Raw genomic sequence first — 24,306 nt, 5'->3', positions numbered from 1 at the left:
ATGGACCTGACTGTATATATATATATATATATATATATATATATATTACAATTCAAGTATATGCTCAAAAATGAAGTGAAGTGTATTACAACACTTCATTTCAGCTGTCACGTTTGTGCTGCATTTGCTTCAGTGAAGAACAGGAGAGACATCATGGTCAAAGAGACCCCTGATAACTCAGAAAAGAGAACCTGTCAGCTCCTTGTGTGATGGCAATAAAGTGAAAGAAGTGTAAAAATTAAAGTTACAACAAAGCACTTAAACCCCTTCAAAAAAATGTAAAGCCCCACATCCCCAAGTACATACACATATAGACATAAACGCATGCAGCAGGATGTCTGCAGAGGAAAATGCTGGACTGCCCTACACATTAAATATTGCCTCACATGCCAAAGTGAGAGGAGTAATTCTAGAGCCATCATTTATGGTAACTCAAAACTTTTTGAGGCTTGTTGCATATGAAAAATTAGGTGTACTGACCTTTGTCATTTCATGGACGCACACAATTTTAAGGTTTGACATGTTTGGAGTCTACTTACTCTGCACAACCTCATTCTGTATACATTACAATACATTTGGGGTAATAGATTGCATTGTGTGCTATGCAATAAAATCTTTAAACCACATTTTGCTAAATTTCTGCATTCATAAATTGTTACGATAATATTGTGGCATACAAAGTTGATACTACTGCCATTTTATTCTCTGGTTTTGGTCTCTGCTTTCAGAATACATAATTTATGAATATACTGTTTGGGGGCTTAAACTAACTTTCAGTCTTTAAATATGGTGTATGTTTAGTCCTCATGCACACTGGATGTTTTTACAGCTGCTGTTTTTAGCTTTTGACATTTTTTTCCTACAGCCAGTAAACTCCCCAATATGTTATTCTATGTGTCCATGCACACATAGACTGTAATCCACGTTTTTTGGCTGGAAAAAAAAACAGAAGTAGTGGGTTTCTAGAGGAGATTTTCAGCTTTAAAAACACTCTAATGCTGAAAAACACGGTAAATCGCACCAAACTGGCATTTTTTTTTAATTTTTTGGAGCAAAAAGAATCCATTTTTTTGTACAAAAAAAAGCTAAAAAATGCAAATGCAAAAAAAGTGAAAAAATGTGGCAAAATACCTCTAACGCTAATGCAAAACCGCTGAAAAACTCACATTTTTAACATGACTTTACACAGCTAACGTTACCAGCATTATTAAAATTTTTATAAAATAAATGTGATCAACATCTATTATATTGCGCTATTTGCAACTTCAATGTGTAAGAGCTGCCACTATTTATAAACCAAAAAACTTTTGAAATAAAAAACACCAAATGAATAAAGTGTTAAATGTAAATATAAGTACAAAATCATATAATAAAAACACATAAAATTCAATAATAACACAAATATATGAAATCCCTGAGTTCATCACTTGTGACACTACACATGTTGTTTATGCTATTCAGTGTCCATGTGGATTGATCTATATAGGAAGGACTGAAAGACCCCTCAAAGCTAGAATAGCCGAGCATATGAAAAATATTCAAAAGGGTTTTGCTAAGTACCATCAGAAGGACCCCACATTAGTAAAATTTTGGGGTGTAGATTGGGTGGTCCCTAAATAGAGGGGATCCAATAGGGTTATAGATTTATCCCACAGAGAAACTAAATGGATATATCTTTTAAAGTCTATGACAACAGGAGGATTGAATGTGGAATTGGATATCAATTGTTTCATTAGAGGCATGTAATTTGGATATTCTATGCATAGATTATAGGGTGATGTTATATATATTGCAAAGTTTCGACACCTCTATTCCCATGTATATGGTGCCATAGTTTCATGACATACGTATATACCTTCTATGTTAATGAATTCGGATGTATTTGGAGATTAGTAGTAATGTTTCATGCATCATATTTGTGAATTTGGAGAGATAAAATGTGATGATGGATGTGAATGTTTCCCCATATTCACTCATGCAATGTTGAAAGTTGTGGTTTTATTTATATTGTTTTAATAATTATTATATAATGTGGTACATATCAATATGTGTATATACATAATTGTTATGGAGAATAATTTTATGTTTTGCCCATAGCTGTGTCTACATATGGTGTGAACGTCCGCCAGATTCCCACCTCACTTCCTGTATGGAGGTGTGTATTGCAGTTTTACCAATCGGAGGATTAATGTCTCTGATTCTTGGGTCTATAAAGAGTAGCACGCCGCACCGCTCCGTCACCCCTATGAGTAAGTTGGAAGTGAAGAAACGCGCCAGCACGTGGCGGTGCGGCGACCAGAAGTGACGTGGACCGTGACCGGAAGTGAAGCGACGGCATCCATTAACAACAAACCGGAGGTGGTGAGAGCACCTGGTCTATGTTCACTTCAGGCTTATCAGAGGATTTATTATATGGGCTTGTTTTATTGATTTTTCTTGTAAGGTCCAATCACTTTATTAAAGGATGTTTGTTCATACTACACCATTGGAGCACTTTTTGCTTGTTTTACATGGTCAGTTTGGATGCAGTGGAATCTTTATCTTCAGTGATTCATATTCATCTTTAAATGTGAAATATGTCCCAAGAAGCTTGGTTGCCAACCACGAGAGTGGAAGGCAAATATTTTTGGTGAGTTTACATCCATGTGAGGTATCCTATAGAGGACTTTGTTGTCAGTTTGCTGCACATGGTGAAATAGAAGATTCATTTTCATGGACTTTTGGATACTTATCAACGTTTTTCATGGACTTTCCATCGCTTTTTAGTCTGTAATTATTTTTACAGTATTCATGGACTTTTCACATATTTGTGTTATTATTGAATTTTATGAGTATTTATGTGTTTTTATTATATGGTTTTGTACTTATATTTACTTAAATCATTATTAAAATGCCCAGTGTCCATGGAGCCATAATATGTTTGAGTGTTGAAAAAACCCCCAGAACTAGTGGGCTTCTAGAGGAGTTTTTTAACTGTAAAAACGCTTTAACCACATGCCGCCCAGCCACCGCATATAAACGGTGGCAGGGCGGCGCTCGTAGGCAAAAGCACGTTTTAAAACGTGTGCCTACAAAACAGGCAGGGGGCGCGCGCGAGGCACGCGCCCGCCCTACCTGTCCCGCGGGTGTCAGCAGCGGGTCCCCGCCGCCGGGTCACGGCCGGTTTTTACCGGCCGTTTTCCCGCGATGAGCGGTGAACACTGAAACAGAGCAGGGCTGCATTGTTTACACACAGCCTGCTCTGTGACAGTTCGCCGCCAAGCTGCAGAGGGAGAATACAGTTTCTCTCCCTCGATCAGCTCCCCCCTCCCTCCCCCCGTTCAGTACACACCCCCGCCCCTTAGTAAAACACTCCCCTCACACAGTGAACACTAAAAATGTTAACCCCTTCCTCCCCAGTGACATTAGTACAGTTTCAGTGGGTTTTTTTCACTGATCACTGTATTGGTGTCACTGGGATGTCAGTGACCCCAAGTCAGCTCCCCCCCAGTGTCAAAATGTCCGCCTCAGTCCCGCAGTCCCGCCATAAGTCGCTGGTCGCCGTCATATGTCACTGATTGCCGCTATATGTCGCTGATCGGCGCCATTATTAGTATAAATAAAAATTAAAAATCCCAGTATCTTTCCCGCCATTTGTAAACGCTATAACTTTCACGTAAACCAATTAATTTACACGTTTTGGGTTTTTTTTTAGCAAAGACATGTCGCAGAATGCATTTTGGCAGAAATTTATGACTAAATTTGATTTTTGCATTTTTTTTTTACTGGACATGTTTTATAGCAAAAAGTCCAAAATATTGTTTTCTTTTTCCTCAAAATTGTCAGCCTTTTTTTTTATAGCGCAAAAAATAAAAACCTCACAGGGATCAAATACCACCGAAAGAAAGCTCAATTTGTGGGGGAAAAAAGGATGTAAATTTCATTTATGTACCGTATTGCATGACCGCGCAATTGTCCGTTAAACTAGCGCAGCGCTGTATAGCAGAAAAATGGCGTAAATTGCAGTATTTATACCATAGTTTGTAGACACTATAACTTTCATACAAAGCAATCAATATACACTTATTGGGATTTTTTTTACCAAAAACATGTAGCAGAATACATTTTGGCCTAAATTTATAACCAACTTTGAGTTTATTAAATATTTTTTATAGCTGAAAGTAAAAAATATTGTTTTTCTTCAAAATTTTTGGCCTTTTTTTGTTTATAGCGTGAAAAATAAAAAGCGCACAGGTGATCAAATACCACCAAAAGAAAGCTCTATTTGTGTGAAAAAAAGGACGTAAATTTCGTTTGGGTGCAGCATTGCATGACTGCGCAATTATTAGTTCAATTAGTGCAGCGCCGAGTAGCAAAAAGAAGCCTGGTCATTAAGGGGGGTAAATCCTCTGGAGCTCAAGTGGTTAACAGTGAAAAACAAGGTAAATTGCGGCAAACTGACGTTTTTGGACTTTTATTTTGGAGAAAACAAAACATTGGGAGGGGGTAAAAAGAACTGCTAATAAACGCAAATGCGGAAAAACGTGGCAAAACGATGCTAATGGAAAAATGCTAAAAAATGCTGAAAAACTCACGTTTTTAACGTGACTTTACACAGCTAACGTTACCAGCATTATTAAAACGCCCAGTGTGCATGGAGCCTTAAAGCGGAGCTCCAGTCCCCATAACAAGCTGAACCAGGATTGCTTATTCTTTCACATTAACAAATAGATAGTTATTTGTTTTAGCCTTTTAATTAGTTTTAAATAAGTAAATGTTTACCTTGATCTCTGAAGCAGGCAGGCGCCATGATGAATGTGGGCATCTGAAGCCCGAAAGTCTTTATTTCCTGGAGTTGGTGCTGCTGGCTATCCCAACATGCACCACTTGATCTCGCACCTATGCAGTAATGACACCAAAGTGCCCAAATTACATTCACAGAATGCGCAATACACACATTCTGCATGTACAGCTTACATAGCTCAGCATAGTCCACAGCACAGCTGTTACACTTCCTCCCCACACATAGGACTCCGGTAAAATGGGATCAAACTCCTCCCATTCGTGTCATTTCCGGTTTTGAAGTAACGTGATAGTCAGCAACTAGGAACCCAAAGGACTCCTGGGATACAGGACCCGACATCCCAGGAGACTTTGCAAATCGCCTTCATATGTCATCGCCTAGGCGGCCGGGACCAGAAGTGCAGTCTTTAAAAATGATTTTAAGGTATTTACAATATGAAAAAAAATATATTATTATCCTAATCATGCTGGACACCACAGGAACAGTGTTAACAGAGGGACATTAAAAAAAGGGTGGAACTCCGCTTTATGGTTCATAAAACTATTTTTAGTTAGTATTTATGTTCAATTACTTCAGTTAAACAAACAATCAATTACTTATTTTAGCAAAGAAAAAAATATCACAGGTACTTGCATTTCAGTAATCAGTGCACATGGAAGATACGCTTTTACAATTTCAGTCTTCAGAAAAACCCTGTACCTGACCCACTATAGTTCCAAATTATCCACCAAAATGACAAAGTCTTTATTGTGTAAAAGGAAACAAACTGGGTGTGAAATCAGGATGACATAAGCAGATACACAGAACAAGGAAAGGTTTTTCCGTTTTCAGTTACACATCAAAAGGATATTTGAGAAATGAATAGCTATGTGCATGTTTTGTTTACTCATTTCAAATTTTTGATAAGGTCAGAGCAGTGACATTTTCTACCAACACTGTTAATGTTGAACTCTTGAAGACCTGCAATCACTAGTACTGAAACAAGATTAAGCAAAGAGGTTTAACATATTTTGGTTACAATCATCAAATAAAAGGATTACATTCTACCAAAGCATAAAAAACAAGTAATACTTGATGGTCATCCAGGGAGAATATAAAGAATACAGAGCAAGTTTTGTTTCCAAAGAAATGCGGGTATGAACAATAGTGACAAAGGGTTTGTATTAGACTTGCTTTACTAAAGTACTTACTGGCCAATGTCATTAAAGCATATGTCAAGGCAAAAAAACCCCATATATTGTACTTCTCTGCAATGCATGACATTTTCCCCATGTTTTATCCTTTTAAACCCACTGCAAGTGCAGAAAAATAATGGTTGATATGCCAGAATATAGTGTGCTCTTATCGTCCCCTTTGACATGACAACGCAGTGGGGTTGATTTACTAAAACTGGAGAGCTTCAAACTTCAGTTTGTTCAGCAAAGCTTTGACAAAAAAAAATACCTGGAAGCTGATTGGTGCAGAGCTGCACCAGGTTTTGCCTGCTCCAGTTTTAGTATATCAACCCAATCAAAACAGGCACACAAAGTCTCTTCTACTGTAAATCACTACTACCTTAGCCCATTTTTTTTTCTTCTTGTAGCTTAGTCCCACCTTAAAAAAAGTCTTAAAATGAAGACAGGTGACCCTTTAAATAAAAAAAAGGTTTCTACTGAAACAAACTGCCTTATCAAGTTAGGAAACATAATTTCATGTTGGAGTTGCATAATACATTTAGACTTTGATTTACTGTATTACTCCATACTTTCAATATCCGAAAAACTATTTTATAGAGATTTTTTTAACATTTACATTTATCTTGGGCTTCAACAAAATGGTGGCCATCTGCACACAGACCAACTCCTCTGTACATAAATATGAATGAGATGGGTAAAAGATGACTCAGCCTTTACAATTAGGCCCTGAAAATGGTGAAACACATCTGAAAAGTTCTCTACAGGTGGAGAACAGGAGCTGAAGCCATTTTTAACCTATCTCATTAACATTTACGCAACAGGGAGTTGGTATCTGTGTGCAGATTTCCACCATTTTGTTGAAGTCTAAATCATGACAAGCTGATCCTGTCTGCCGTGCACCAGTCTATTCACATGCAGATCTGATACTTTGGGTTGGGGGGGCATTCGAAAGGTATTATTTTCATTGTTTTGAGACCCTCTATTCAGGCCTTTCATGGACAAATATTACCTTGCTAAATGTGTAGTGTTTGCAATCTGCATAGCACATTTTCCAGCACCTCAACCATAACAAAAATCTTCTACTGACTCTTTAAAGAGTGCCTTTTGAAGTTTTGCAAATCTAGCATTCATTACAGTGCAATAATCATGTCTGTGAGAAGTAAAAATTATAATGTAGAACACCTAGCTTTTCATCAATAGTGTGAGCAGTTAAAAGAAACATTATCTTCTTTTAGATTTTTGGAGAAAAATGCTTAATGAGGCAAGGATAAACCTATTCTTCAAATAAAAAATGTCTTACTGTTATTTAGAATCCATTATAGTCATTATTTTACAGGAGTATCTTTGACATTTATATTTGTACACCCCTAAACATGATTTAAATTTTAACAAGGAAAAAACAGTACAACAGGTTAGATTATTAGAATAATTAATAGCATGCATTATTTGTTTGTTGAACACATAGGGGTTGATGTACTAAAGAAGTAGAACATGTTCACATTCAAAGTGAATTTTCACATTGCAAAGTAAAATTTTATTTCTCCTAGTGAGTGAAATTGTGTTGACCATTCAATCATGTGCAAGCAAAAACCTTGTTTTATAAATTTGTCTGGCATATGATTGGACATTTTTTACAAAGAGAATTTTCACTTTCACTTTATTAACGAAGATAGAAAATTCACTTTGGGACGGGAACATGCTCTACTACATAAGGTAGCTCCACTTGGGTACAACTATCCCTGTTGAACTGGCTGAGATTCGAAACCATCTATGGCCGGCTTAAATCAGAGTCATGATGTTGTAACCTTTATTGTCTGTCATTCAACAGACAAGCTTTCCACTTGTTACTCTATGGTGCAACTACAGTATATACAAAATTTTGACGTTTTAAAGGTGCAGATAAGGCAAGTTTATCACTGCATGGGTTTATTTACACCTGTGGTTTGGTGCAGTTGATGTATGTTTTTACTGCCCTCGACCTTACTCAGTTAAGCCACAATGACAGCAGACAGGGGCATATGTGTGCTTCAGCAAAGTATAGTATCACAGCTAGAATTAAGCCCTGTTGTGTTCAGCAGGCAGTACTGCTCATTGAATGTGACCCAATTCAAGTAATTGTGGCTGCATCATAACTGCCCCGCAACCGCATGCACTGGGGTAGGGCACCCAGTATGTTGTCACTGAACTCTGATGGTGGGGTACCTTGAATGTTATACAACACAGCAGCAAAGATCCCTCTTAGTGGTGATGCTCTGAAAATAGGACTCCCAGCAGCTCACAGTATCATGAAAATACGGACTTTTCTTTTGTCACATTGATTTGGACTATTAATTGCTTACAAAGGATAGCCTGTTCGGAGGGAACCAAGCAGGAGTGCCAAGAAGAAATAAAGACTTCATTTTCCTGAATTCACCTTATTAAAAATAAGGTAAGATTTTTAAATGTCTCATGTACTTATAACTACAGTAGGCTGCATGATTATGTATACAGAGGTGCCTTTAACTATAAGTGTTCTTGCAGCTTGCCATGTTTGGGAGCTTTCCGTAGATTTCCTCTCCTTTATTCTTCTCATGTTATCAACTCAGTCGGTGTGTATATTAGTGCCAGAATTTCCTCCAAATTGCAGATCAATTCATAGAATGGCCTGAAAAGCCCAATCAAACCCATCTACTTGTTGGCAAGCTCTACTGTTTTACCATTGTGTAAAACATTGCAAAACAATTGGTGGTACAGAACAAACTCTCCTCTATGTCATTACATCAGTAAAGAATATGATGCAATTATGTTTAGATAAGACCATGGTTTCTCGCATCATTCTATGTACAAACTTCATATCTGGCCCAAATGCTAAATGGCTGATGTTCGTACATGTTGGAATCATTCTTGTTTGATGAACTTTTCCTCGTGCATCTGTTGGCTAGACCTGCAAAGCTTGTAGAATGTATTTGGTCCAAAATACAAAATATCTTCTCTTCAAGCCTGTGTATCTACTACAGGATTTCAGATCACTGTCTTGTTGCATGATCTAACATCCTTAAGACCAGGAGCGGACTGACCATTTGCAAACTGGGGCACTGCCTGAGGGCCTGGGGTCAGTAGGGGGCTACATGAGATGCCCCTGATCCCTTTTTCATAGGCTTTTTTGAGTTAAGACTTAAGTCTTTTAAAGCACAAACAGACTGAAATTTTGAATGAGATCTTCTTGATACAAAACAATAAAAGCTCTTTGGTCCTTTGGTGATAACAAGCTTTGCAAACCATAAAACATTAAAATATCCCAACACTTTAAAGCTCACTGAACACTCAGAGAGGATAGCAACAATTGTAACTTTTTCCTATTTGTAAATCTACCAACTATTAGATTGACAAATGCACAACTCTGAGGACATATATTGCTGGCTCAAAGGAGGAGCAGTGCTGACTGTCATGGCTCATCCACTATTTTACCATCTGAGCTGAGGTATGTACAAGGGGGTATACGTAGCAATGGTAAAGCAAGACTTCTTCCAATAGGTGGGTGTTTGGGCTTAGGTATAGTGAAAATATAGTTATCCTTTGCACCTCTCAGAGGTTTCTAAACAACTCTCCTTCTTTTCATCTGCTTGCTTGCTTTCCAGCTAGTGTCTGTTCTCACCTTGACAGTTGAAGTCCTAGTCCACTAGAAGAAGCCCTTCAGAGCAGCTCTTGGATGACTCACCACTGCTCTGTCTGTGCAGATTGCAAAAAAATATAATAATAATAATATAAAGGATAACTTCATTTTTGTGGGGAAAAAAATAGCAAATAAAAAAAAATAATATAGCATATAGAAATTGCACCTCAAGTCATATTGTAATTAAATGTTATTAAAAAATACCTTTCCTTTTCAATGTGCTGTAAAATGCAATGCAACATGGCTCCAGGAGGTGTTCGGGTGTGCAGAATGCCCCCTGAAAATGTAATTTCCTGCTTGGGTGATTGGCTCACTGATTTCCCCAGAAGTCTCCACTAAAATACAAGTCAGATTTTTGGAATCCCCTGCAACAAAAATGTCATTTTTGGTGAGATACCCATAAAGGGAAATCACGTCTAAAGGGACTCAGATCTTGCCAATTTCCTCATTAGAGCCCTGCAGGTACAGCAGCTGATTGATAATTATAAAACCACTCCCATATAGATTCACTTTCCACATCGACACATACAGAATTATATTCAGGTGTTTCAGAATAACAAAAGGTAGTAATCTGAAACAAAGTTTGTTAAAATTCTTGCAATGTACATAGATCATTCAGAGGGTATGTTTTTGTCTCAACAAAAGTGGAGTTACTCTTTAAATCTGTTCTGTAATTGGGTTTCACCATTTATTTTGGTTTATCACTGAATAATATTTTACTCATTCCATTAGTATTATTTTTTTATGCGCAATTTAAGGGGAAAAAAACACAGCAGGTTTAGGGTTAGAGCCAAATGTAGTGCACATTGTCTGCTAAATAGGACTGTCTTTACCTGTATTATTACTCATATGTTCAAATTTTAAAACTATTCATGTAGAAATTGAGCACATAGGCTTCACAGACTTTCTTGATGCAGGCTTTTCTCCGAAAGGTAATACCATCCAAGCTTGAAACTTTAAATTTATCTCTGTGGCTGAAGAATTACATTTTCTAACAAATAGTCTCTTGACTCTTCCCAAAACAACCATTACTTCCACATTCATAGGGAAGACAAACCTAGCAGTAAAGATCAAATCTCTCAAATAAAAAATTATAGTTATGACACGACCACTTTTTTTTAAACTATTGCAATTTCTTTTCAATTAAAATAAAGCAGACACATCTAAAGGATTATTTATATGTTGTTTTTTCATTTGCTACATTACTAGTTCTTGAAAGTTTGAAACCCTCAAAAATAAACAAACTTATTGAAGCAAAGAGACATGCAAACTCTATCTGAACATTTTTGCTTGTAGCAGATGTTTATAATAATGGCTGTGGCAAAAGAACGGGATTTACAAAAGAGTCAACAAAATCTGCTGCTGGAAATACTCTCCAGTATTCCATTATAATGGATTTAAAGCTGAAGTCCAGGCAAACTGCTAAATGCACAATTGAAATACATACAGTACAAGGGCATGTGTCAATGAGTTTTTGTTTACGTCAAGTGCGTTTTGCAGATCAATGTTCATATTTGCCAGCACACCACGGATCACCAAAGTCATCTGAAAAGCTATTTTATTGAAGAATGACCGCAAAAAGAAAGATATGTGCCTGACGAAGGGGTACTGCAAGGCTCAGAAATGTTGCACCTTTCTATTTTGTGATGTGATCATTCTTCAGTAAAAAAACTTTTCGAGCGACATTGATGATCCAGGGTGTGCTGACACATATCAACGTTGATCTGTGATGGTTCTAGTCTCCCACTTGCTGTTGCTACAGCACCCGCTACTTCTGAGCCTGATCCAGAAACGTGTGCGATGGGAAAATTAACATTATTAAGTGGGTTTTGCATTCCCATATACAGTAAGTCTATAATAATGCAAATCCTGCTTGAGACAGGTCAAATGCAGGTCAGAAGCAGTTCAACCCTGGGCCAAATGTACATTATTTATTATAGGTACTTACATAGGGCCCTTAATTTATGCAGCACTGCACATATTTATTATACATTCACATCAATTCCTGTCCTCAAGGAGCTTACAATCTAAGGCTCCTAACTCACATTAATATACTAGGGCCAATTTAGACAGGAATCAATTAACCTACCATCATCTCTTTGGAGTCTGGGAGGAAACTGGAGTACCCGGAGGAAAACCGCACAGGCGGAACATGCAAACTCCGTGGAGGTAGTGCCATGGTTGGGATTTAAACTATACCCTAGTGCTGCTAGGTTAACCATTTAGCCACTGTGCTGCATATGTTAAAGAATTATGAATAATCGCATAAGTGCCTCTTACCTCTGTCAAACTCATGCCACTGACACAAGCCCATCGACACAGCTATTTTGCCCAGAATTTTATTACTGTCCATCCACTAAGATTTACACAGTTTTGCCAGATAGCACAGATGATAGGTAGGTGGCCTGGATTTTCTCCAGTCCAGTTAAGCCTTCTCTCAGCCTCTGTTAGGATTGTGAAAGAGCAACATCAGAGTACTGAACTCATCTGTCTGCTCACTCTCTTTGTTGGGGAATGTGTTTACAGCAGAGACTGACTGGCTACTATCTCTGATCTTATTTTCTGCAGTTTACATTTTAACATAAAAGAGCCTAATATCAAGCCAATATCAGGAACATACACAAGGTGCATTCAAAATAAATTTAATGTATATATTTTTTAAATTACTGCAAAACTGTAGTCACTGGTAATTTTATATGTGCCTTGAATTCTGTTTCACCCAGCTTATGCCCCATACACATGATAAAAAAAATTGTACGAAAAATTTTGCGGAACCACTGATTGAACGATTTTGTCTTCGTTGTTGAGCAAGATGTTTTAACCGATAACGGTATTGTGAAAGAAAAAATCTGGTTGAACAACAGTGAAAAATGTTGTTGTTTCGCATACGAACGACCGATTTTCTATGCGGTGGTATGGCGGTCGTATGAAAAAAATCTATCAAGCGCTATCACGCATGAGTGGAAACAGAAGATGACCTGGATGTTTATGTTCAAGGTATCTTCGTAAACACGAACGAAAAATCCAAATGTCAAAAGTAGATTGGCCTAATGAGATAATGAAACGGAGTTATGCATATTATATTTTTATGTATCACTATTTATGTATATAGATAATTTGATCAACTATAATATACTCATTACTGTTAATTGTTGTGTATATCGCTCGTTCTGGCCGAAAGGGCGTGGCTACAAGGTCACACGCACACTGCATCACTTCCACTTGTACGGAAGACATCAACACTACGTATTGCCCGACGAACTATTTTTTTAGATTGGTTAATGTGGGCCACAATTTCGACCAAGGAACGAACGCCTCTCGATCATCCGATGACCGATCGGTCAATTTTCTGATTGTGTATTTCCCCTTTAGATAGAAGACCCAAGATTAGAACAAATTACCCCTGGACTGGTCATCACCTGGTTACTTTTATGATGTGATGCCTAAAAATAAAAAACATAAAAACACCCAACGTGTTGGAAAAAGCTAACAAATAAATGCCCTTTTCTAACATGTTTGCTGACTTAAACTTAAAGTTGGCACTAAACCTTTCCTCTTAAAAACAATCAAAAAAAATTACAGCCTACCTTGTGTTCCCTTGAAAATACAGATTTAGTACTGGGCATTACTTGACCAATTGCTATCCGTAAATGATTAACAAGAACACACTGGGGTAATTTAACAGGCCAACACATTTTATAGGCTACAGCTATCTGCAATTTAGCATAGCATGTGAATTGAGACAATCAGTTAAAGTGAATCACATACAGTGTTCAGGTGTAAGGCCTTCACAAAATAATCTGATAATGAGCCCACTTCAAAAATCAGCACCAAGTAAAGCCAGAGCTGAGCTTTACCACATTGGGTGCAATTTAAAATACATTTTGTACACCTGGCAGTCACACAGGAGAGGCAGAGTTGATTTACAAAGCAGGAGATGCAAGGCAAGAAGCTTGCTCTGTTATTACCTGAGTGCACAGAGAAGCACTTCAGGACCCCTGGCTAGTCATGCACTTACGGCATACAAGTGCTCAATTACTGCAGTCCTTTCAAACAATTATGGAGCATTACAGGTAGTTCAGACAGAAAACAACCAAAAAATAGTGTGCCCTTTTTCCCCTTTCTCTTCAAGTGGACAATTTCCTGTCTGCTCACTGACAGAATTACCTTTCTGAAGAACTGAGAATCACACTACACTCTTTATTCAGCAACTCAACTACTATCTTCAATCAGTTTGCTAAAACCAAATTTTCATAGTATTATAGATATATTTGTATACAAAACAGTTAACCCTTTCTACCCTGATAAAACACGAGGAGGAATCTTTATTTATATATTTTATTTTAGGTATAGAAGTTTTCACCTTATGCCTTGAAAATCAAAAATGAAATATTAAGCTTAGTCATACACTTTACAAATTTCATCAGGTTCCTGAAGAACAGGTCAAAATTCACTTGCCTCCTGCCTGGTATTCTTAAACTGAAATAATGAAGCAGCCAGGTAGAAAATTATCAGTTTAGAAGTGGCTGCATCTAATTGGCAAAGCCAGCAGTCAACATACAATGGGCACAGCTGGAGAGTCGTTCATCGGCACTGTAAAGCGTGGATGGAAGAATCTGTTGTAGGCTGCGTGGAAGAAAAACTAGCAGTGTATGTTCAGGTTTACACAGCCAGCACAGCTAATTAAATGTAGGTAAAGCACCAAGTTACCCCATTTCTCGGCCATAGAACCTGCTTATGTTCAGTTTAAAGAAGGGAGGCAACAACCCTAATTCATGATATCAAAGAAATACTCCCAGCAAACAGTTTAGAAAAATACAACTGGCAGAATCTGTAAAATGTTGGCCATTTTTTACACTAATGCCTTGCTTACAGTATGGCTAACAGCACCTAAAGAGTTTTCAAACCTGAAAAATAATCATTTGGAGTGATGAGGACAAACCAAATTATGATCATAACCATAAATACTAATAAACTGCCGGAAAGGAGCTAGCAAGGCCTATGAAGAGATGCATACCATCCCTAACATGAAGCCTGAAGTGGATCTCCTCTGTTCTGGGGGTGAACTACAGCAGCACACGGCATTTACTGAAAATGAAAGGCAAGAGGATTGCAGCAAACAGTCAGAAAATACTGGAAGGAAAATTAGCATCAATAAGCCCATAAACTGCAAGTTGGACTTTCCAAAATGAACAGAACATATCCGAGGAAAAGGTGTCATACATTTAGCTGAGAGTAGAAGGCATTCATTATTGTGCAGTGAAGAAAAACACTTTTTTCCCACTTTTGGAAAGTCTGTGGGGTTGATTTGCTAAAGTGGAACAAAAAAATTCTCTCCTTTACAGCTTAAGGAGCTACCATGTTAGCCTCTGTTTGATTGCAGTTGCCATGACGCTGCACATGTAATCATTTCTGACACCAGCTATTTGATGACTTAACAGTTTGGTTAAGGTTAGAAGCGCTGCATGGCTTGAATGTAACTTTTTTGAAAAACAGTTAAATCAATGGGCTTAGTTCTGCTAAAAGAAGTTTAGGCTGTGCAATTACCAAGGAAATTTTCACTTTCACATTCAAAGAATACCCAATCAAGTGCAAGGAAATCGAACAATAACAGGACTTTTGTTACTCATGATAGGATGGCTGAAATCAACAGAATCTCACCTCATTTAGTAAGCTAAGTGAAAATACCCTTTGTTATGTAAACAGCCAATACTCCTTTAGTAAATGAAAGTCTATTAAACACCATTCTAAAATAGACTTTTTCTCTAATTTCTCTAATTAAAACAAAATACTCTGCAAAGTTGGAAAGGATTCTTTTTTAAAAGATAAAATATTAACATTTCTTGAATAATCAAGGACAAGCCAAACTACTGAATGTGGGGAAGTGATGAGAAATGTCTATACAAGTCTTAAAGAGGAATATTGTACATTCAATTAGCTTATACTTTGAGAAAGGAAGATGATCTCTATTCTGCATAACGATTTTTCTTCTTCTCAACTTTGACTATCTAATTAATCTTTGGCCATTAAATGAACGTTTAAAATGCCACTTCTGAAATCTTAATTCTGCCTATTATCAGCTAGTTCACATTTAATATTCTTATAGTCATCCATAAGGAGACCAAGACATTACATTCCCTCTGTCTTTGGCTCTTAGTACTCACCACGCTCCTAGCTAATTCTGGCTCTCTTAATTAACCGTACGCATATTAGCATTTAAGCTTCAATGACATTTCTTTTTTTAAGGAATTAATGTGCGCAGCTTGAGAAATTGATCATTAATACACATGCTTGTTCACAGTCCACAGAAAACAAATCATCTTAGTCCCAGACAAAAATAAATCAAGACAGAGCTGGGAGGACAACCAGTCCCTTCTTGTAGAACATATTTTCCTGGAACAGAGAATGTTTAAACATTATCCATAATATGTATACCTAATACCATGGGACTGGCATATGATATAATAACAAAACTCACAAACATTTGATTTTTGCTACAGCATATAACTGTAATAGGAGGTGTCTTTGATAAAGGAAAAAAGTGTTGAATCATGGACATTTGTCAAAAACTGTACTAAAGGTTGTTAGAGTACAACTTGAATATTTTTGATGTGTGTGGGAAGCATATACATTTTGTCCAAAATACAAATAATTCATTAATTTTGTAAGTAATCTGGTCTACAGAAGCGAGCGATTTCCATTTAAAATGCTTGCCACACATTCTCCTACATAAATAGTACAGATAGCATTAAGAGGCAATATTTGATATTGAGCAACCGCAATTAAATTCCCAGTTTTGAATTTAGTATATTTGCTGAAACAAATTTCAATACCTTTTTTATTCTGACAGACAAAAAAAAACATCTTTTATCACCCATTCGGATGGGTGTGGCATGTACAGTAAAGCAAGCATGGCACTTTAGTGTGGTGTAGTACCAATAACTTTGAGTGGTGTCCCAACATACTGTTACAGTAGCAGGTACACACCTGCAGTGCACCACACCTCAAGGAACTATATTGAAGAGTGCTTTGGATTCAAAACAGCCTTACCATGAGTCATCTTACTTCTTAAAGGATAAGTTCACCTTTTGATAAAAAATTATAAACGCACATTTTTTTGCAGGTAAAAAAAATGTGCAATAATTATTTTTTGCTGCAGGAGTCTGTGATCAGTAGATTGCTGGTGCCATGCAGGTCTCCTGGGACGGGATGTACGAGCAAGTAGATATACTGACAGGAAGATTCAAAAAAACTACCACAGCGCTCCACAGAGCCATGGTAGTTCATTGAGAACTACAAGCCAACAGCTGCTGAGGATGTAGTTTCTCATTCATGAAGGAGTGACACGGCCGGGCAGGCGGAGCCCCGCATGGCCATATTTTCTTAAAATTTTACAGCATGGGGGGGAGAGAATATCCCTCGCTAGCTGTCAAAGTGTGAGATCGATGGGGAGTGGGAGCCGATGCTTTCATAATGTTACACCCTGAATATGGGTGTAACATGTGACATGTTATGAAAGGTGAACTTATCCTCTAAATATGATTTTAGATTACACTACACTTGATCAAGGTTTTGTGATCCAGTGTCGCATATTTAGTAAGGGATCAGAAAGAAAGGTTAGATAGACAGTTCTTAAAAAAAAAAGGTTGGCAATGGCAGCCTACCTATCATTCATTTAAAGGATAAGTTCACCTTTTGTAACATATTACATGTTACACTCATATTTAGGGTATAACATTTAACATGTTATGAAAGAACCAGCCCCTGCAGCCCGCCCCCCCCCCCAATTGCCCGTTCTGACATCTTCTCTCACCACTAGCTGTCACAATTTAAACAAAAAGCGCCCGTGTGGGGATAAGCCTGCCCGGCCTTGTCACTCATTCACAGTATTCTGTGGATTGGCATCTACAAGTTCTCAATGAACTACCACGTCACTGTTGAGTGCTGTAGTAGTTCATCAATTCTTTCTGTCAGTGTGTATCTGCTTGCCTGTACGAGGTACAAACACACAGATACATTGAGAGGTATGCACCTGCAATCTGCTGGTAAAAAGCTTTCCAGGCTCCCAAAACAAAAATTAGTAAATGCACATTTTTTTACCTGCAAAAAAAGTGCATTTATTATTTTTTGTTAAAAGGTGAACTTTTCCTTTAAGCTTTCATTTTAAATTTTCTTTAACCACTTGCCGACCGCGCATAGCCGAATGACGGCTTCACCGCGGCCGGCCAGTTCTGAGTGGACGTCATATGACGTCCTCCCAGAACGCGCTCTCCTGCGCGCCCCAGGGGGCGCGCACCCGGCGATCTCCGTGATCGCTGTGTCCTACGGACACAGCTGATCATGAGATGTGGTGAAAGGCCGATCCCACCGGCCTTTTACCACGTGATCAGCGGTGTCCAATGACACGCTGATCACAGGAAAATGCAAGTGCCGGTTCTCGGCTGCACTTTCCTCACGCTGTCAGATCGTGAGGAAAGTACTGCCGAGAACCGGCAGTTGTCAGAGCGGGGATCGGCACCGATCATCAGGGCACTGATGATCAGTGCCCTGATGATCGGTGCCCAGCAGTGACCCCCGCAAGTTCCGATCAGCTGTGCGCCCACTAGCCCCGCCCACCCATTCCCAGCAGTGCCCCCACCTGTGCCCAGCAGTGCCCCCACCTGTGCCCAGCAGTGCCCCCACCTGTGCCACTCTGCAGTGCCACCTACCTGTGCCCAGCAGTGCCACCTACATGTGCCCAGCAGTGCCACCCACCTGTGCCCACCCACCTGTGCCCACCAGCGCCACCCACCTGTGCCCACCAGTGCCACCCACCTGTGCCCACCCACCAGTGCTGTCCACCAGTGCCACCCACCAGTGCCACCCACCAGTGCTGCCAGTCAGTGCCACCAGTCAGTGCCCAGGGGTTGTGCCAGTCAGTGCCGCCAGTCAGTGCCCAGAAGTGATGCCAGTCAGTGCCGTCTATCAGTACCCATCATCAGTGTCACCTATCAGTGCCGCCTATCAGTGCTGCATATCAGTGCCGCCTATCCGTGACCCCTAATTAGTGCTGTCTATCAGTGCCGCCTATCCGTGCCACCTCATTAGTACTGCCTATCAGTGCCCTTTAGTGCTGCCTATCAGTGCCCATCAGTGCCGCCTATCAGTGCCGCCTCATCAACGCAAATCAGTGAAGGAGAAAAAATACCTGTTTGAAAAATTTTATAAAAGAAACAAATAAACTTTTTTTTTTTTTTCAAATTTTTTGCACTTTTTTTAATTTATAGCGCAAAACGTAAAGCGCCCAGTGGCGATTAAATACCACCAAAAGAAAGCTCTATTTGTGAGAAAAAAATGATCAAAATTTCATATGGGTACAATGTTGCATGACCGCGCAATTGTCAATCAAAGTGCGGCAGCGCTGAAAGCTGAAAATTGGCCTGGTAAGGAAGGGGGTATAAGTGCCTGGTAGGCAAGTGGTTAATAACAAGCTTTGTTGTTATTACCATATTCTGTATATGATTAGTCCTATATCATTAATAGCTAAAGGCAGGAATACTACATATGGTATTGGTTTGTTTTGAAGGGAAGGGAAACCCCTCAGGCTTTATCATCAACATAGTGAAAATGTAAACCAAAAGATATCAAGAAAAATATGTATTTATTTACTATCCATACAAATATTTAAAGGAGCATATCCCTTTACAATAAAATAAAATATGAGCATCATTCTTATACATGTAACATTAAAGATGGTACAAAATGTTTAGTCAGGTAGACAGATGCATTAGTAGTCATTTTTGTGGCTATAACATGCATTAAAAATGTGGATGTTTCATGGATTAATTTGAAAAGAAAAATAGAGAGAAAGGGTTATCATTCACTGATTAACTGAAAATCAAACCCATGCTGTACAGCATGCCATATTTTACACAATTACACAGCAACAGATCCAATCATAGGACTATTGCATAGTAAGAAAATCGATTTACAAAACTTTTAATAAAAATTGTAATTAATTAACCGCAATAGAGAAACTAATATTTTGCATTAAAAAGATTCATAATTTAAAGTGCAGTGTAGTTGTGGAATGTATATTCATGTCCTAAAAAGGGTAAAAAGTGTTGAGGCCAGAACCAGGACGATACCCCCAGAACCCTCAACTAAAAAAAAAAGCAATGGCAGCCACCATATTTCAACCTTTACAGGTAACGTTTAATTACATGCTACCTGAACTCTCTATAATTCTCCATTGGACTGACTTACACAAAAAGTTTAGAGCTTAAGAGGTATGCTTCTCTGGCTAACTTAAGTTTTTGATTTTTTTAAGGCATCTTACAATTCCTGCATAATGCTTGAGGAAGGAACTTAAAGCCCACATCCAGTTTGGGTACAAAATGAAAACGTTCCTGTTAAAAATAAGAGTTTTTCCAGCACTGTCCTCCATAGAAAAAAGATTTCCCCCTGCAAGGTAATATCATAATATGTACTAGCACATTATGAAATACTTACCTTGAAATGAAGCCCTCTAGCGGAACTCTGTCACCGCTAACAGGGCTTCCATCTTCACTCGGTCTTCCTTACAGGTTATGGGCTACAGCCGCCTTACTGGCAGAGCCACGATGATGTTACTCCCATGCAAGCACACAGTTTGTTTAGGAGCTATTCATTTTACCTACAGGTAAACTTTATTATAAGCTTATCTGTGGCCAAAAATGGCATACAAGAGTTTAACATCATTTTAAGGGGTAAATTATTTAACCCACTTTTTATGTAGCTAGGAGATCAAGACCCTCCACATGCCCAGGACACAAAGAAGATTGCTGCAGTCATTATGCAGACCCATCCACTGCCAGAGGAAGAAGATGATGAAGAGGACCTATGATGCCATTGGAACAGACTCAAGATCACAGGTAAGTATATAGATTTTTTTTTAAGCCTACAAGGTTGCTCCAGTGAACGTTCTCAGAAATGGACTTGAAGTTAGCCAATAAAGGCTCCAAATTCCAAAAAAGGTTCTTAAACTCCAAATTGTCCAAAATATTTGATGGCTAACATTGTACAAGATTCTTCTACTGTTTGGATTGATATAAGATGATATCTTATGAAATGGCAAAGGGTAAGTCATTCAGAATGGAAATTCTCATCCGTCACCTCTCTAAATGTTTTCAGGAATACAACTGGGAAAATTCCCAAAAAGAGCTCATTGACAGACCTTGCTTTGTGGCAGGAAGCAAAGTGAGTTTATCTGTACTGTACCATGGAATAACAGTAGCACTGAGAAATTTTTTGAAAGTAGAATGTTACAAACCAATGCTAGCTATAAGTATTTTCTTTTTATTGTAGATTATGGTATTGCCTCAAATTACATATTCAACCATATCATTTAGGAGCTATTAGTAATGACATGCCTTGCTATATGTGTTCTTTGGATTTCCAAGCAGTCTGTGCAAGAAAGGGGAGAGTTGAAAGAATGCAAAGCTTCTTCTCATCATAGGTCCTGTGAGACCATTCTGTGTCTTATTCTTGATTATTTATGAACACTTAAGAAAAAGTTTACAAAAAGAAGCATTTAACAGCTGTCCTGGAAAGGGGCCTGGAGTCACCTGAGATATTTAGGAGCCAAAGGGTGATTGACAACGTCTGAAGTAAACGTAAAACTGAATACTATTGTTTGAATGAACATGTTAACTTTGCCATCGCTTCATCATTCATATGTGGAATCTGAACCTTTATAGTGTATTTATACTATATGTACAAGACTGGGGTACAGCTCAGCTAGCTCTATGATAAAATCAGAAAGGAAAATAATTATTACAAGTGATTTACAGAATCTGTGTTTTTCTCATTGTGCAGTGATTCTGCCTTCACGTAAGAAAAAAAATCATATCACAAAAAGTGACAGATGACAGACAGGAACAGGCAAAAGAGGGACATGATCACTGCCAACAGAGAAGATTGGTTTAGGGTGATTATGGATTTCAAGTGTTTTTTTTTCTATGAATTTGCTTGAAATACATGTCATTAATGCTCATGTATTTCAGCTGCATGTCATCACTCATCTAAACCCTACATGTTGTTTGTGTTGCAAGGACGCTCTGTGACTCTGCGCTTCCACTTATCTTGCACTCTTTTTCAGATGACAGCAAACTGCTCTTTCCTGCGTAAGACAAATGCATTAATATTTTTGAAGAATAAAAGTTAATATGAACAAAACTAAAAAAAAAATCCAGAAAATCATAGTTTGATTGACAGGTATTACAAAAAAAGCTTTTGATCAGAACGGAATTAGCTGCAGAACAAATCTGTTTACTTAAAGGTTTAAAAGGTTTAAAACTTGCTTGCGGATGCATTACTAATAGGACAATGATTATTTAAAATACAGAGAGGCATCCTGAGCAATGCAATGATAGTCCTCATTTAAAACAAAAAATAAATAAAAATACTTGACAAAAATGAACTTTGTTTCAGACCAAACTCTGCCCCCTGCCCTTGGCGTGCCTTGTATGATAATTACATTGCGATATGAAATAGGAACTTCATCCCTATAAAAATTACAACAAAGCCACCTTTAGAAATGTTTAGTTTTAGAAATCTACAGCTACTAAAACAGACCATAGATTAAAGTGGAATTGCACTGCATCTGAGTACCACAAACCAAACGTGTTATTTAATTCATTATTAATATCCAAAGCAAACTCACCCATCCATCCATGTCTCCATGCTTTATTTTGCTGAGAATTCATTTTGCAAAACACCCCCTGGTATATCTGTCCATCTTGAGTAAGGGCAGATGATTCCTGTAGCATTTACTTCCTGGAATCCATCTACCCTTAGGTCAAACATTGGCTGAGCTGAGAACCCTCCCTCCCCTCCTGAAGACTCCTGGGATGTATGACATCATTTGACTAGGCATGAAAACCAGGAGTAACTGAAGAAATGTAAAAAAAAAGTTTTAAACAAGTAAATATGATATGCTTTTATATCTATTTACTACTGCTAGCAGCATAAGGATTAAAAATAGTCATTGCTGATTGAGAGAGTGAAGTTCCGCTTCCACCCATGGTGGAAGGAATGAAGATTGCTCGATTCCTCCATCAACACATTCAGTGTGTTCTGCAGGCGGGGAAACTTCCCTGCCAGCAAAATACAGTGATCACATGCTAAAAATCTGATGGATCAGCTTCAGTACAACCAGTCTACCCATAGATGGATTGAATCTCAGCCAGTCCCTTCTTAACCGGCCAAGATTCGATCCTTCTATGGCAGGATTTATATGTGATTGCAGGCTTTTTTATTCTTTGCATACCTTATATTTCTTTTCATTCTCATTTTTCCCATGGTGGCCATTTCCACTCAGGGCAGATGAATCGATCTCCCTTTACTGTAGTTCCTGGAGTTCTATCTAGAATTCCAGGACTGCCTCCTAGAAAATGTGACTTCCCAGGATGCATCTGTGAGGGCCTGATTACATCACCTGTGCATCACTTAACCAGGATGTGGAAAAATGGTAATGATACGTAAAAGCAAAACATATTTAACTCCCTTCGTGCTTAGGGGTAAAACAAATCTTAACTACTAAGCAATTTTTGCAACTTTGACCTGTGTTAGCAAAACCGAACATATCATCACAACTACTTTGTGCATCCGGATGGATTATACCTTGGGTTTTTTTCAGGACAAATTGGGCTTTCATTTGATGGTAAATGGTAATGGATACCTAATTTTTTTTTAATCAAAGGAAAATTGGCCCAAAATAGTAAAAAAAATAAATTTTAAATTTAGCAGTATATTTCTTTATACTACCATAACCTACCAAATAACAACCCAAAATAATTTCTCCTGCCGATATGTATGTTAGAGGTTGTTTGTACCCGTAGTATGGCCCAGAAACAGTAGTGTGCATTTTGCTTCTTTTTATCCTGCCACTAAGTGACACTGATACTATTAAAAAAAACAAAACAAAAATACTCTAACCTTGACCCAAACACGAACCCTGGCACTAACCTAGATGAAACCTTGCAGCACTGGGAGTCTGGGTTCAGTCGCCAGTAGGAAAATGCTCTACTCTTGCTGGGATTTTTGAAGAACTTTTTCTATCATTATCTTTGTGGACTATAGTCCCATTTGGAGTTTTGTTTTTAGATTTATTTACTGTTTAGTTTCACAATATTGTTTGTTTTTCAGCAGTGCAACATTTTTATTCACTTGTGTATTACTTTATGAGAACACACATAACACGTGTCTGCAGCAGCTTTTGTATTCTATTTAGCACATTGGCACCGCACAATTTTATTTTTGTTTTTATTCATGCTGAATTTGAAGCAGGAGCCAATGGAAAAGCCTGTGAGAGTAGGGAGAGCACCTACAGATGAACACAGCACTGGACCGAGTGAGGGCTCAGGTAAGTATAACGGAGGGTGAAGGGGATACTACTACCTAAACATTTTATACCTTAATGCAGGGAATTTATTAATGCAAAAATGGTTATGCCTTAGAACCACTTTAACGGCTTGCCCGCCTCCTATAGCAGAAATACTGCTACAGGGTGGCAGGGCTGCGCAAAATCACTCACGTGTGTGTATACATATATATATGTGTGATTTGCACTTCCGGGTAGGGGGTGCACCCACGCTGCCCTACCTGCGCCGCCATTGACAGCTAGGGATGTCAATCACCGGGTCCTGGCCAGTGATTTCCTGCCGGCACCTGTCGAT

The 24,306-nt window shown here is 38.3% G+C and overlaps 1 protein-coding gene across 4 annotated transcripts in view; it reads right to left on the bottom strand.

The window, feature by feature from the left end:
* The window catches only part of PARD3B (par-3 family cell polarity regulator beta), a 1,797,179-nt gene that overhangs the window by 653,843 nt on the left and 1,119,030 nt on the right, over positions 1-24,306 (bottom strand). The window contains exon 22 of one of the 4 annotated variants that reach the window (XM_089670953.1): positions 19,234-21,749. The exons of the other annotated variants lie outside the window; for them this stretch is intronic. Coding sequence (XP_089527079.1) covers positions 21,725-21,749 — 25 coding nt within the window. The 3' untranslated portion in view covers positions 19,234-21,724. Of the gene's footprint in view, positions 1-19,233; positions 21,750-24,306 lie in introns of those variants that run through there. 4 annotated transcript variants of the gene reach the window in all.

Source organism: Staurois parvus, unplaced genomic scaffold (genome assembly GCF_062004578.1).
Source record: "Staurois parvus isolate SC_StPar_1 unplaced genomic scaffold, SC_StPar_1.0 ptg000011l, whole genome shotgun sequence".
Lineage (NCBI taxonomy): Eukaryota > Metazoa > Chordata > Amphibia > Anura > Ranidae > Staurois > Staurois parvus.
This window is presented reverse-complemented; position numbering and strand designations above follow the sequence as displayed.